This window comes from Populus trichocarpa, chromosome 5 (assembly GCF_000002775.5).
Source record: "Populus trichocarpa isolate Nisqually-1 chromosome 5, P.trichocarpa_v4.1, whole genome shotgun sequence".
Classification (NCBI taxonomy): domain Eukaryota; kingdom Viridiplantae; phylum Streptophyta; class Magnoliopsida; order Malpighiales; family Salicaceae; genus Populus; species Populus trichocarpa.
Window position 1 is genome coordinate 14843371 of NC_037289.2, and position 16398 is coordinate 14859768.

General features: G+C 41.3%; 1 protein-coding gene and 1 pseudogene across 1 annotated transcript; both read right to left on the bottom strand.

The window, feature by feature from the left end:
- Positions 1–3262: 3262 nt before the first annotated feature.
- LOC112327611 (uncharacterized) lies at positions 3263–8412 on the bottom strand (annotated as a pseudogene).
- Positions 8413–8491: 79 nt separating this feature from the next.
- Positions 8492–10213, bottom strand: LOC112327612 (uncharacterized). The gene is made up of 3 exons (XM_024601817.1): positions 9420–10213; positions 9248–9329; positions 8492–8998 (listed from the first exon to the last, which is right to left on the bottom strand). Exons 1-3 carry the CDS (start codon positions 10211–10213, stop codon positions 8492–8494), a joined length of 1383 nt encoding a protein of 460 aa, XP_024457585.1.
- Between the last annotated feature and the right edge of the window lie 6185 nt (positions 10214–16398).

Here is a 16398-nt window from a genome sequence, read left to right on the forward strand (position 1 = left end):
GAGCAGGTCATATACACATGGAAGCTGAACATTTGAAAACCAAACTTAATACAGAAAACATTGTTCACGCCTACCCTTTTTCTAATCTCTGATATTGCCATGGTTTGTTTTATCCAAGAATGAAAGAACCGAAAGAGCATGCTTTTCATCATGTATATCGAAGACGTTAAACAGAAACAACAAATCAAATGGCCAACTATCTCTCTTTCGAAGAAAAAACAGGAAGGAAAACACACTCCAAAACCAGCCGAAACATCACCTCAACAGGAAGGGGGCCCTCTCTTGTTTTTCTTTCTAAATGAGTCACCGTATGAGTAACCAGCAGAAAAAACGCATCTCTAACATAAATAACAAGCTAAACTCAAAGGCATGGGAGGAACAGTGGGCAAGCATACAACTTTGTTGCTGAGATGCTCCCACGCCTGCGCTGCTCCCACGCCTGCGCTGCTCCCACGCCTGCAGCTGCTCGGGCAGTGGCATGCACATGGGAGGAACAATGTCTCAAAATGACACTGTTTCGGGTTCTGCTCTCTTTTTATATATAATTAATATTATGTTTGCAGGTAGCCAAAAACATGCGGCAGAAATTTCACTTTCTCATTAGATATTCAAACATGCCTATCTTGAGTTTCTGATATGAAATCCAGTGATTCAAAAGCCAAAATTCATCTATGTGTGTAGGACTACAACTTTCACGAAGGATTCAAGACAAGATATAATCATTTTAATGGACAGGATCGGGCCGCAATCTGGTTGGTCAGAAAGGGTCTCCCGATCTAAAATCAGGAAACTAACAATGCCAAACATCCTAGTTCGACTGAGAGTCTGTCATAGGAACAATGAGCCTTAGGACCCAATAAAGGTGTAGGTCCATTCTTCAACCTGTCACGAGTGACATAATTCAGCTGGGGATGATCAGATATTGCATGAAGCCCAGTCAGAATCAGGGCCTAAGTTGGAACAAAAACATTACGGCAATAGCAGAACCAAGTTTTTTTTAGTGCCACTTTTGAGGGATTTATTCAACACAAGGTTTCAAAAAACAAAATATTTCTTTCGGTGCTTTTGTCAATCTTCTGGCGAATATAAGCTAAACTCCTATACTCTGTTCAAAAGAGGTATACACCGTCTCCAGCACGTGAGGTCCAAAATGGAGTAACAACAGTTGCACCCTCTTTACAATGCTTACGAAGCCAACTTGTCAAGTGCTTCGCGTAGTAAGTGTTGTAAAGATAAACCACCATGGTATCCCTATCAGATTTCTAGAACAACTCCAAAATTTGAAAAGGTCCGATTATATCTTAAGATGGTGACCTACTCATCCAAAAATTCTTGGAAAACTCCATGCTTTCCTAAGAAACGGTTTTGATATCGGGTGACCTGCCCATCTTAACATTCTTTAGAAAACTCCACGTTTTTCTAAAGAATGGTCTCAATATCGGGTGACATGCCCATCTTAAGATTCTTAGAAAACTCCACGCTTTTCTAAGAAACGGTCTCAATATCAGGTGACCGGCCCATCTTAAAATTCTTAGAAAACTCCACGCTTTTCCAAGAAACGGTTTCAATATCAGGTAACCGGCCCCTCTTAAAATTCCTTAGAAAACTCCACGCTTTTCTAAGGAATGGTCTCAATATCGGGTGACCTGCCCATCTTAAGATTCTTAGAAAACTCCACGCTTTTCTAAGAAACGGTCTCAATATCAGGTGACCGGCCCATCTTAAAATTCTTAGAAAACTCCACGCTTTTCCAAGAAACGGTTTCAATATCAGGTAACCGGCCCCTCTTAAAATTCCTAGAAAACTCCACGCTTTTCTAAGAAACGGTCTCAATATCAGGTGACCGACCCATCTTAAAATTCTTAGAAAACTCCACGCTTTTCCAAGAAACGGTTTCAATATCAGGTAACCGGCCCCTCTTAAAATTCCTTAGAAAACTCCACGCTTTTCTAAGGAATGGTCTCAATATCGGGTGACCTGCCCATCTTAAGATTCTTAGAAAACTCCACGCTTTTCTAAGAAACGGTCTCAATATCAGGTGACCGGCCCATCTTAAAATTCTTAGAAAACTCCACGCTTTTCCAAGAAACGGTTTCAATATCAGGTAACCGGCCCCTCTTAAAATTCCTAGAAAACTCCACGCTTTTCTAAGGAATGGTCTCAATATCGGGTGACTAGCCCCTCTTAAAATTCTTTAGAAAACTCCACGCTTTTCTAAGGAATGGTCTCAATATCGGGTGACCTGCCCATCTTAAGATTCTTAGAAAACTCCACGTTTTTCTAAGAAACGGTCTCAATATCAGGTGACCGGCCCATCTTAAAATTCTTAGAAAACTCCACGCTTTTCCAAGAAACGGTTTCAATATCAGGTAACCGGCCCCTCTTAAAATTCCTAGAAAACTCCACGCTTTTCTAAGGAATGGTCTCAATATCGGGTGACCTGCCCATCTTAAGATTTTTTTATTTTTTTTTTAGAAAAACTCCACGTTTTTTCTAAAAGTGGTCCCAATGTCGGGTGACCTGCCCGTTTTAAATCTCAAAAGAAATCATCTTACCTCAAGGAATGAAGCAGTGCTAGCTCACCAATCTCCTCCGTAGTTCCGTTGACCTTAGATTATGTATCTTAGTGGTTCCCAAACACTTGGAACTAGTTTGGTTTTCGCCACCTTTCCTGCCAGGTTAATGTTTGTGACAGTATAGTATGCATGCTTTTGTTACCTATTTTGGAAACATAGGTCCCCCTTTCCATTGTAGCCGTCTTTGAGCTCCTGTTTCCATTTATTTGCATGTCCTGTCCTTTCCGAACCAGAATATATTCCACGCGCTGCACTTCCTATCCTCTTGGTGAAGAGATCTTTGGTTCCTTCTGGGGCCCTTTCTTGCTCCGTTGAGTATTGTCTTTTATTTAAAAGTAAAACTCAAAAGATTTGATTTTGTTCATGAAAACTGAAACTTTCAATGTAATTGGCAAATGCCTTTTTTAGAAGTTTTTATGATGATACCCCTTTGGGCTTTGGTTCACTATGGACCCCTATGTGCACTTCGTACACTTCTTGCCCCCAGTGTGGTGTGCATAAATATGCCAAGCAAATTTGATTTGATTCTCTCCAATTGATGGAGTCATCTCCTTAGTCATGCGTTAAAAACAATTCTTTTAAGTAAAAGATTTCAACTGCTATGAGATCATACGTTTTATGAAAAAAAAGGTTTAGAAAATTCATGGCCAAACTTTATTTTATTGATTGGGAGATTACGGAATACATCAAGCGTAATATTTCCTTACAGAATCAGAATTCACTGGCCTAACTAGATCTTCTCCATCCATTCTAGATAACAGCAAAGCTCCTCCCGAGAACGCTTTCTTCACCACGTAAGGGCCCTCATAGTTCAGCGCCCATTTACTCTGATCTTCTCCTGGTAAAGGCAATATTTTCTTCAGTACAAGATCTCCTTCATGGAATCCTCGATGTCGAACCTTTTTGTCGTATGATTTGGCCATCCTTCTTTGGTAAAGTTGATGATGACAGATCGCGGCTATCCTCTTTTCACTGATCAGATTCAGCTGTTCATATCTAACTTTTGCCCATTCTACCTCTTCCAGCTCAGAGTCTACCAGTACTCTCAATGAGGGGATTTCCACTTCTAAAGGCATAACCGCCTCCATTCCATATACCAACGTGTATGGGGTGGCTCCTGTCGAGGTTCGGACTGCGGTGCGATACGCATGAAGGGCAAATGGCAACATCTCATGCCAATCCTTATAGGTGACTACCATCTTCTAAATAATCTTTTTGACATTCTTGTTAGCAGCTTCTACCGCACCATTCATCTTTGGTCTATATGGCGAAGAGTTGGAATGCTTGATTTTCCATTTAGCACAAAGTTCTATTATCATCTTGCCATTGAAATTTTGGGCATTATCAGTGATAATCTTTTCTGGTGGACCATATCCACAAATCAAATCTCTCTCAATAAATTTCTTCACTACTTTTTGCGTCACATGAGCAAATGACCCGGCTTCTACCCATTTTGTAAAGTAATCGATAGCCACGAGAATAAACCTATGACCATTGCTGGCTTTTGGGTTTACAGGTCCAATCACATCAATTCCCCACATCGCGAAGGGCCATGGAGATGTCAAGTTAAATAGAGGAGCTGGAGGGGCGTTGATTTTGTCACTGTATACTTGGCACTTATGACATTTTCGGACATAGTCGATGCAATCCTTTTCTAACGTCATCCAGAAGTAACCGGCTCTTTGTATCTTCCTAGCCATCACGTGTCCATTAGCGTGGGTTGAGCAAATCCCTTCATGGACTTCTCGTAATGCGCTTTTTGCCTCAAACTCATCCAAACATCTCAACAAAGTCCCGTCGGATGATTTCTTATACAAAATCTCCCCATCAAGATAAAAATCCATTGCCAACCTCCTCAAGGTCTTCTTGTCGATTTTGGATGCCCCCATGGGATATGCCTAGTTTTGGATGAAATTTTTGACATCATAGTACCAAGGGTTTCCATCCACTTCTCTTTCGACTGAGCAACAATGAGATGGGTTATTTCTGATGTTGATGTGTACTGGTTGTACCTTGTGCCCAAAGTCTATTTTGGCCATAGATGCTAGTGTAGCCAAAGCATCTGCAAATTGGTTTCCTTCCCTTCCTAGATGGGTGAACTCTATTTCCTCAAATTCTCCAGTCAGCTTAGACAGGTATTCTTGGTAAGGCCTTAACTTTTCTTCCTTGGTTTGCCATTCTCCTTTTATTTGGCAAATGATCAGCATTGAGTCTCCATACACATCTATCTTTCTGATGTTTAGCTCCAATGCAGCCTCTAAACCGAGAATGCAAGCTTCATACTCAGCCGTGTTGTTGGTGCACCCAAACTGTAGCTTGACTGAAACCGGATACTGCTTCTTATCAGGAGAGATTATCACCGCACCCGCTCCGTTACCACATGCATTTACAGCACCATCAAAGTACATAATCCACCAATCTGATTTCTCTTCCTCGATTGCAAGCACATCTTCATCGGGAAATTCAAAGTCTAATGACTCATAATCTTCCATAGCATGGTCAACTAGGTGATCGGCAATAACGCTCCCTTTCACAGCTTTCCTTGTCATATATACTATGTCATACTCAGCCAATAGAACTTGCCATCTTGCAATTCGGCTAGATAGATAGGGTTTTTCACAAATGTACCTCAACGGGTCTAATTTGGAAATTAACCACGTAGTGTGATACAACATATACTGATGTAATCTCTTTGCAGCCCATGTCAGTGCGCAACACAGCTTCTCTATCACAGTATACCTAGACTCACATTCCGTGAACTTCTTGCTCAGGTAATAAATGGCCCTTTCCTTCCTTCCGGTTTCATCGTGTTGCCCAAGCACACATCCCATTGCTGTTTCTGTTACAGTTAGGTATAATATCAATGGCCTTTCTGGCACAGGAGGAACAAGCAGGGGAGGATTCAACAAGTATTGCTTGATTTTCTCGAAAGCCTCTTCGCACTCTTCATTCCAACTTCCAGGGTTCTTCTTCCTTAACAAACGAAAGATCGGGTCACAAGTCGTGGTTAATTGAGATATAAACCGAGCAATGTAATTCAACCTTCCTAAGAAACCTCTCACATCTTTCTCAGTCTTGGGAGGTGGCATAGATTGAATAGCCTTTACTTTGTCGGGATCTACTTCTATCCCTTTGTCACTCACCACAAATCCCAACAACTTCCCAGATTTCACCCCGAACGAACACTTTGCCGGGTTAAGCCTCAACTCATATTTCCTCAGTCTTTCAAACAATTTCTTCAATATTTGGACATGATTTTCTCCCTCTCTAGATTTAGCAATCATGTCGTCCACGTATACTTCAATCTCTTTGTGCATCATGTCATGAAACAAAGTCACCATAGCCCTTTGGTAGGTGGCCCCAGCATTCTTTAAACCAAATGGCATGACTTTGTAGCAAAATGTTCCCCACGGTGTTACAAAGGTTGTCTTCTCTTTATCCTCTTGCGCCATTTTTATCTGATTGTAGCCTGAAAATCCATCCATAAAGGAATATGTGGAGCTGCGTGCTGCATTATCAACTAACATATCTATGTGTGGTAGAGGAAAATTATCTTTAGGGCTAGCCCGGTTTAAGTCCCTAAAGTCCACACAAACTCTGATTTTACCTTCCTTTTTGGGTACCACCACTATGTTTGACACCCACTGTGGATACTTGACTACTTCCAAAAAACCAGCGTTCCATTGCTTTTCAATTTTTGCTTTTACTTTGATTAAGATCTCCGGATGAGTTCTCCTTAACTTCTGCTTAACCGGCTTGCATCCTTCCACTAGTGGTATCCTATGTACTACGATGTCTATATCCAAACCAGGCATATCTTCGTAGGACCAGGCAAAGACATCTACGTAATCTCGAAGCAGTGCAATCAACTCTTCCTTCTTTTCTGGAGTGATCAAAGTCCCTATTTTCAGCTCTCGCTTGATTTCTTCATTACCTACATTTATGGTTTCAAGTTCCTCTTTAGCGGGCCTCCAAGCCTGTTCGTGCTGTTCTATTAATTTTGTGAATTCCCATATGTTTTTCTCCTCCCATTCCTCATCTTCTACAGCTACTATGTATTCTTTAAAGTTTGGCCATTCATTCTCAATGTAAAGTGCAGGTGTTGTTGTGGAGGATTCGCTTTCAGGGTTCCTGAAAGCGGAAAGTGATGTGTAAATGCACAGTAAGACATCAAGATGAATTTTGAAAATGCATGATCTCATTAAAAGGAAAAGATTGGCTCAAAAAATAAAATCCAATTGACATCTTGAGCCTCGATTGTCAATAAATAAAAACAAAAATAGAAAAGGGCAAACAACATAGATAAAATTATAATCCAACAAATCATTGTTGATTACATTTTGAAAACCAATGGAGCTTCTTGGGTCTCCCAATTCTGGAACGTTTCTCCTTCGGCCAGCTTTCGAATGAAAGTCCTGACGGTGACTTCTTCCAACGTGTGGATGGTTAATTGTGGCAGCTCTTCATCCCTTCTTCCAGATTCAATTTTCTCAGCAATGTTCTTGACTTGGTCTTCCTCCAGAGTGTTTATGTTCATTGAAGAGAGCTTCTGAAAGAGGTTTCCATGTCCCTTATCAGGCTGCATCACATATGCAGCCTTTGGAAATGAAATCCTGATTGGGGGGATGGCTAAGCTTTCTTCTTTAGGCTTCCTTTCTTCAATCCTAGCCATTCTCTTCTCCCTTCTTGCACCAGCAGCTCGCTTGTAATCCTCCTTCTTGGGCTTATATCCAAGCCCAAACCTCTGTTCTGCAGCTTTCAGTTTGATTATATCCATCCATTCAAGCCTTCCTTTCTCAATGTCATATGGGAAAGGAATCTTGTGTTTCAAAAAGCTTTTAGCGGCCATTTTGGTGGCCTCCGAGATTTCTGGCTTCCTCAACACAGTGTTCTCGGGCACCCACTCGGTATTCACAACCTCAAATGCATGAAGGTTTCCATCCTTACAATCTTCAGCTTCAATGAATGGAACCGCGACATTTCTTACCATTAATATAGTCTCCTCAGCCTTAACAGTAACCAGAACACCATTGGCAATGTACTTCAAACATTGATGTAGCGAGGAGGTGACAGCTCCCGCAGAATGTATCCATGGCCTTCCTAACAACATACTATAAGAAGGGTGGATATCCATCACTTGAAGGGTTACTAGAAAGACTTGTGGACCCACAGCTAGTTCGACCTCAATTGTCCCTATCACTTGCCTTGGCGAGCCATCGTATGCTCTAGCCGTCATCACACTGGGTTGCATGTGTGAGGGATCTACCGGCATTTCATCCAGCATATGCCTTGGTAACACATTAAGGACCGAGCCATTATCGATAAGAACTTTGCCGATGAGACAGTCTTTGCATCGGACCGTGACATACAAGGCCTTGTTATGCCCAGTTCCTTCAGCGTCAAGTTCATCTTCTGTAAAATATAAATAATTTGCAGCATGGATCCTCCCTACTAGATGCTCCATAGTCTTTTGTTCAATATCTTGGGGTACGTAGGCCTCATTCAATACTTTTTGCAAAGCATTACGATGCGGCTCGGAGCTGAGTATTAATGACATGATGGAGATCTTGGCAGGGGTCTTCTTCAACTGATCCACTATACAATACTCACTATGCTTCATCAATTTCAGGAACTCATTTGTTTCTTCCTTAGTTACAGGTTTATTTACCTCAAGCTCTTTATCGAGGTCCAACACCTCCTTGCCCTTAGCCTTTCTTTGCTTTTCTAGCTCTTCAGGTGTGAAACAACGACCACTCCGAGTTAGCCCACTTATCTCATTTTGGAACCATGACAAAGGAGTTTCGATATTCGAGGTATAACCATAATCTCCAGGCATCGCCCCATAGTCTACTTTGTTTGCATATGAGGGCTTAGTTAATACCAATTTTGAGAGCCCATTAGTTGTTGATTGGACTCTACATTTCCCCCCAATTCTCTATCATCTCTATCTCTTCATTATCTTTTACAGCCTCAATCCTTAACTCTCCTAAAGTCAGCATTCTCACAACCTTTTGATGAAACTCAATGCATTCATCAATGTGATGCCCTTTCTTTTTATGGAATGGGCAAAAATCGTCTTCCCTTATGCAATGTTCAGATGGTTTCTCCAAATGTCCAGATTGTACCAACATTTCATACAACCTTGCCATGGTCACTCTTAGCACCTTCCCTTTGCTACTGACCTCCATAGTATTCACTCCACTACCACCTACAGCATGTTTGGGTAGAGGGTTCGAATTCACATTAGGCGAATCTTCAAAAGTGACCCATCCGATTTTGATCAACTGCGATACCCTCTTCTTAAAAGCTACGCAGTTCTCAATGCTGTGACCTGTATTACCAGCATGGTATTCACAAGTCAACTCAGGGTTGTACCAGGTAGGGAAATGCGGTTGCATAGGAGGTAATGGTAAGGGAGCTATCTGCCCAATACTTAGCAACTTGGCATATAACTCCTTTAGGGTTATTGGCAGAGGCGGTAATTGTTCTTCTAGTTGTCGGTTGTCTCTCCTTTGGTAATTGTTTTGGTTATTGGTGGGGAATTTTGTTTGATGGGGTTGGTTTGGGACGGAGGGTTTGGAAAAGTTGATGCTAGTGATTTGGGAGGTAGGTGTTTGATAGTTTTGGTAGTTTTTGCCTTTCCTTTTATAACTGTCTTCTAGGTTGTTTACCTCAATTTCCTTCTTCTTCCCAACAAAACCCCTCTTCTCTATAGGTTCCGCAATTCTCCCACTTCGGACTCCTTGCTCAATCCTTTCAGCAATTCACACAGCATCATAGAAATGCTGGGCTGAGCTACCCATAAGATGTTCATAGTATGGGGCCCTAAAAGTATTGGCAAACAGTGTTACCATCTCCGTCTCTATTAGTGGAGGTTGTACATTGATAGCTTGGTCTCGCCACCTCTGAGCATAAGCCCTCACGGACTCTTGAGCTCCTTTCTCCATGGTAATCAGACTGGTCCTATCAGGAGCAATCTCCAGATTGAACTTGTATTGCTTTAAGAAAGCATCTGCCAGATCTGTCCATTTCTTAATCCTAACGTTGTCCAGCCTCATATACCAGCTAAGGGCCGATCCTGTCAAACTATCTTGGAAGAAGTAAATTAGCAACTTATCATCGTAGATAACCTCTGCCATCTTGTTATAGTAGGAACGAAGATGGGTCTTTGGGCATTCCATTCCGGTATACTTAACAAACTCCAGCACTCTGAACTTCTTTGGAATTACGATGTTAGGTACCAAACATACTTCAGCGGCCCTAATTGGGTCAAATAAATCATTCCCTTCAACTGCCCTTAGCCTCTCCTCTAGGGCAGTCCATTTATCATACCCAACATGATCAGAGACTCTGACGTCCTGTGGATCCTCGTTTGTCAAATCCATTGTAATAGGGATTTGGATGGGCTGAGTGGGATTAGGATGCTGCTTATGTGGTGTATTTGCCCCTACGTCTATAGGTGCGACAGGGATTTGAGCTGCTGGTGGTGCTTCATCAGGTTGAGTAGATGTTCCCTCTCCATCTTTGGCTCTCAACATTTGCTCAAGCAAACTGGTCAGGTGCGCCACATCATTCCGAACTCCTTCAAGTTCCCTTTGGTACTGCGCTTCTGGTTGTGACCTTTCTTCGTTTTCCATTCTTTTTCTTTGTCGAGTGTTGTGGATTTTAGAAGGGGGACCTATGTTTCTTAATCTGCGAATGCGTGCATAGATGTATGAGAAAATGCATGATTGAGAATGCTTTGTATATTGGGGTATGGATGCACTCTTCTTGTGAACGAATAACAGCCACCACCTTTTAAACATAGGTTCTCGTCACATTGCTAGGAGTACTGCCTTTCAAGTCATTTGCTTGAATCATATTCACCAAGAGACAGATTTTGCATAAGAAGATGGGTCAACGCCTTTTTCATTAATGCTTGATAAGTTTATTACATTAAAAAAGGAAATACAAAATACTTTAACCCCTTTCCTCCACAAACTCTCTAGCCAAAGGTAAGAAGGTAAAACCGCGGTTCTCAATCTTCCCTAGAAAAGCATCGGTTTCAGCTAGGCTTCGGCGATAGCGAATGATGTCCCCTCCCACATTCCGTGCATTGATTCTAATAATGCGAGCATGTGTAGCAGCTTCATCCATTTGCTCATCTGTCTTGGTCATCTTTTCTATGAGCAACATATTGGTTCTGTTCAACGCAGTGTTGTTGGCGTCGATTTGATCCTTGTGTTTTTCCATTGCTACTAGCTTCTCGTCCAAATACTTCACCTTTTCACGTTCCTTGTCAAGTTTGATCCTCATAACTTTTATCTCATTCTTCTTAATCGCTAATTCTGTTTCAACAGCTTCGAAATCTTTCCTTTTACTTTCTTCTTTTGCAATCCCCATCGAATGGCTTTCCAACTCCATATATTTCTTGTTCAAATCCTCATAATTCCCAATCCTATCCATCAATTCAAACTGGACTTGTGCAAATTTTTCTTGGAAATATTCTGCACTTCCTTGGCAATCGCTAAAGTCAATCTCCATTGCTTCAAGTTCAGAGCAACTTTGCATCCAATCCAAACTAATCTCTCTTAGCTCCTTCTCACTCCTTTCCCTAGCAATCTTCTCCTCACCTAGCTTTAACTCAAGCTTTATTATTCACGCATCTCTAGATTGTATCTGCTCATCTAGAAATGCTCTCCTTTTATCTTCTTTTAACATCATTTCTTCCAACATTGCCTTGTCTTTTCTGCTTTTGCTCAACTCTGTTCGAAGTTTTTCCACTTGTCTTCTCAACTCCTCTTCATCATTGACCCTTTTCCTCTTAATAGGCTCTTCTACAGTTTGGGGAGATTTGACCCCTACACAAGGCATGGCTAAAGCAGCTAAGTCTCTCCATCTTGCATATCCTTCGCTTGCATTTGGACCCTTTAAACCTTCTATCTCAACCAAAACCAGATGCTTCCAATCTTGTTTGATGATCTCCACAACTTCTTGTGCAATGGGATCTTTGAACAAACCAAAGAATTGAGCAATTCCTATAGTCCTTGGAACAAACTGCATGCCCCCAAGCTGCCTTACCACCAGGGCAGGAGCATAACTCACATAACCTGTAATTCCTATCAATGGTACCCAACGTCTTTGTCCACAACTCATTAGGACTTTCACTGTCATCACCCATGGGGCTCTCCATTTAAAATCACTATTAGGCAAACCTTCTAATTTGTCAACCCAACCTTGGTTGTCTAGATCCCCCCATTCTTCTTCTTCTACTAACTTCAGGGGTCTTTGGGTGAACCACCAAAAATTATTGAAGACAAGTTTTTTTGTTTCGATATGGCTAACCATCCAGATATACAACAACTGCGTGCAACATCTCATTGCCCCTTTTCCGGTCCTCCTACAATGATTAAGTGTCAAGATGGTTTCAGCTAAAATAGCAGCCACTGGATTGATTTGTGTATTCTCATACTCTACATAAGCAGCAGCGGCCTCTAAACTCACTAAACCTGTCTGACTTGGGAACAGCACAAGGCCAAATACGCCCAAGGCAATCAATCTCTCTTTTTCTAATCCTGACTTCTTTTCCAGTTCAATTTCTAGCATCCTCCATTTCAGACCGGTAGCATTCTTTTCCAAAAACTTTTCCAAGTTGGAGATTCTGAGCAGTTTTGACAATTCGGGGATGATCTTGTCCGATCTCAAAGGTAAATAAATCTGATACAGATTGTTTGGAAACTCAGTCAACATCCCATATTCCTCCATAGTGGGACATAAGTCTATGCTTCCAAAAGAAAAACACCGGTAGTCTGGATCCCAAAAATGAATTATGGCTCGCACGGCTGGGTTTAAAACTTCTACCCTTGCAATTTCCATCAAACGTCCGTATTTATTAAAAAATGCATCCTTATCCACATCCTGAAAGTGAGTCGTTGACTTGTTCACCTCATTCATAATGCAATTCAGGTTCTTGATTGGTGACAGTTTCTTAGCATCGCTTCTAAGGCAGTCTCCTTCAGTCAATTGTGACAGTTCAGAATTTTTCCCATATTCTATGATGGAAAATTTAGCGATGGTGGCCATTTCGTTCACAAGTCCTGCAATTCAAAATGTCGGGGGTTAGACTTGTTTTGATGCAAAAGATATTATGGATCATACACCCTAAGGATAGGTTCTAGTTCCTTTACGTGAGACGTAGGGTAGGTTTACTACTTGGTCTCTAAAAAGGGTCTCTCGCTGTCCCAGTGATCGCCCTCGTAAAGGCAATATGGGGGTTCAGCAGATAGTGGGATGACACATTTACCAATCACTATCAGTCTAAACACTCAGCAAAGAGTTGGGGTTTACACAAACTTAAACCTTGACTCAAGTCATAAGGCAAGCTGCTAGTCCCCCACCTAACTTAAAGTTTAATGTGTGTGCCCTCAAAAAGATAATAATCATAAAGTGATGAATGACTATATCATGTATGACAGAATGTAACGATGCATGCTAAAGCTTTTAAACAAAGTATCATTCGTGTAAGAAAACAAAAACCAATAACACACAGCATAAACAAACCCATTATCAAGCCTAGTCCTAAGTCCCCAGTGGAGTCGCCATCCTGTCGCACCCTCCCGAGAGCTCGACATCGCGGCGACACTTCCTCCGTAGCGGGGATTCGATGTTGGGGTCTTTCTGTTGTGAAAAAGAGAGTCGCCACCTAGTATTATGGTCACTAGGAAACCTAACTGGTCTTTCAGAGATTCTAAGGCAAGGGACTGGTTGCGTAAAGGGAAGGTTTTAGCACCCCTAGTACGCCCTACCTAAGGTAAGCTGCTTGGTGTTTGATTTGCCTTATAATTGTTATGGTGTTGATGTTCTCTAATCCCATCAGTTTCCTAGGATAAGTCTGCTCTGATGAACGAAATCTAGGGTGCTTTAAAAACCTATTTTTTGTCTCGTAAACCGTGGAGTAAAAAAAAATTGAAATGTCCTCGATTATAATGAAGGCTTCTTTCAAGGATTTGTGCGGATTTATTATTCCTAGAAAATTATTTTGGATATTTACCACTCCGGGTTTCTTTATCCAAATATTAACAATGAATAATAACAAATTATTCCCAATAATATTTTGGATATTCGTCCTTTAAGGATTTCTTTATCCAAACATTAGCGGTGAATAATAGATGAATTCCCCCAAAATAAGATTTTTATATTTTTTGGAATATTGGCCAATACCCTTTGGAGATTTACAAACATGTTGTAAAATCCAGAAATGCAAGAAAAATGATTTTGTTGTGTTTAAGAAATCCATGCAAAAACACATTTTCAAAACTTCAAATATTTGTTTTTTATATATAAACGTAAAAACAATGTTAGGGTATTGGCCGTATGCAGGAAAACAAAACATTTTTGCATTTTTATATTTTTTTTGATGTCCCGACGAAAACCGGGTATTTTCATACCGGACTTATATCTTTACCATATAAAAAAATACAAGCAGATATTGATAAACAATGCATCAACAAACTTTCAGAAAATCACATATTTAAATAATTCTTTTAAAGAAAATTTTCCGAACGGGCCAGACCCGGCCCAAAAGGAAAATGGGCCGACTTTCTACAGGGCTGGACTCAGCCCAGCCCAAACCACATGACTGGTTACTGTACAGTAACACGTTAATTAATTTTCCAGTTACTGTGCACATGCACAGTAACCGGGTAATTATTATTCTCACATTAACCAAGCAAACTGCATGCAAAAGACCACGTTACTGTTCAAGTGAATTAAATTTCACTCGAACAGTGCAAACACAAAGCAAAAAAAAGCACGGTGCGGGAGGTTATAGTTTAATCAAAGCTGGAAGTCTGAAACAAGTCTGCTCATTACTCTAAAAAAAACAATTCCGCAGGCACCAAAAACAACAAAGTCCTGAAACTGAAACCTATAACAGAAGCCATGCATTTCTACAAGAAACAGAGGAAAAAAAATGAAACCAGAACTTGCAAAAACAAAGTCCCCTTAATTAAAAGGACACTCCCTCACGTTTTTTTTCACTCTTTCTTATGTACCTATAAGCCGTAACTACTCCTATGTAACGTTCCAATTGCCCAGAGACGCTCCAACCAAAGGAAAGCAGGGGTGACAAAGACCTTTACAACCTACGGTCTCTCAGGCAATAGAACTGGAAAGCCAAACCAGCCACTTAACTCACAGTCTAAACACGGCATGACCCATCATTTTTGACAAAGAGGAGCAGGTCATATACACATGGAAGCTGAACATTTGAAAACCAAACTTAATACAGAAAACATTGTTCACGCCTACCCTTTTTCTAATCTCTGATATTGCCATGGTTTGTTTTATCCAAGAATGAAAGAACCGAAAGAGCATGCTTTTCATCATGTATATCGAAGACGTTAAACAGAAACAACAAATCAAATGGCCAACTATCTCTCTTTCGAAGAAAAAACAGGAAGGAAAACACACTCCAGAACCAGCCGAAACATCACCTCAACAGGAAGGGGGCCCTCTCTTGTTTTTCTTTCTAAATGAGTCACCGTATGAGTAACCAGCAGAAAAAACGCATCTCTAACATAAATAACAAGCTAAACTCAAAGGCATGGGAGGAACAGTGGGCAAGCATACAACTTTGTTGCTGAGATGGAAAATGAACGTCCCAAACAGAAGCAGAAAACAGATTTTGAAAAGAAAAGAAGACCAACCAAATAGCTTTACATATGTTAAAGAAAAAGAAAGTCAAGACTCATACCTGCGGGTCCTGCACGTTTAAATGCAGAAAATGAGATACAACTGGTGGACAAGCTTCTGCCTTTTTAATTACCTCTGATAACCAAAGCAAGCCTTCCTCTCTTTTGTCGTTGGGAACTTTTCAAAAACCTCAGATTCTTTGCAAGCCCCGGTTCGACAAGGTAGGATAGACTTAAGGTAATCTCCTCCCGTTCTCCTATCCTCAGCCTCCTCTTGGTTCTCTCGGTTTTTCTCTTTCTATTCTTTGTTCTCTCTTTTCTTTCTTCCCTACTGTCTTCTGTTCACAACTGCTCTCCTCTTCCTCCTCCCTGCCAAAAAAAAAACCCCCTGGTAGCTGCTAATAACAATATATATATAGGTGAAGGGGGAGCGGGGCAGCAGCATGCGCATGGGGAGCAGGGGACACCAAGCCAGGGCAGCCTGCGCTGCTCCCACGCCTGCAGCTGCTCCCACGCCTGCGCTGCTCCCACGCCTGCAGCTGCTCCCACGCCTGCGCTGCTCCCACGCCTGCAGCTGCTTGGGCAGTGGCATGCACATGGGAGGAACAATGTCTCAAAATGACACTGTTTCAGGTTCTGCTCTCTTTTTATATATAATTAATATTATGTTTGCAGGTAGCCAAAAACATGCGGCAGAAATTTCACTTTCTCATTAGATATTCAAACATGCCTATCTTGAGTTTCTGATATGAAATCCAGTGATTCAAAAGCCAAAATTCATCTATGTGTGTAGGACTACAACTTTCACGAAGGATTCAAGACAAGATATAATCATTTTAATGGACAGGATCGGGCCGCAATCTGGTTGGTCAGAAAGGGTCTCCCGATCTAAAATCAGGAAACTAACAATGCCAAACATCCTAGTTCGACTCAGAGTCTGTCATAGGAACAGTGAGCCTTAGGACCCAATAAAGGTGTAGGTCCATTCTTCAACCTGTCACGAGTGACATAATTCAGCTGGGGATGATCAGATATTGCATGAAGCCCAGTCAGAATCAGGGCCTAAGTTGGAACAAAAACATTACGGCAGTAGCAGAACCAAGTTTTTTTTAGTGCCACTTTTGAGGGATTTATTCAACACAAGGTTTCAA

Bases quoted from the DNA above. Each gene is read 5' to 3' on its own strand.
- LOC112327612 (XM_024601817.1), bottom strand. From the start codon at position 10,213: ATGGAAAACGAAGAAAGGTCACAACCAGAAGCGCAGTACCAAAGGGAA. The intron at 9,330-9,419 runs GTTTGCCAATAC...AATTGCTGAAAG, and splicing joins GAGACGGAGATGGTAACACT to GATTGAGCAAGGAGTCCGAA. The intron at 8,999-9,247 runs GTAAACAACCTA...AGTATTGGGCAG, and splicing joins GGAAGAAGAAGGAAATTGAG to ATAGCTCCCTTACCATTACC.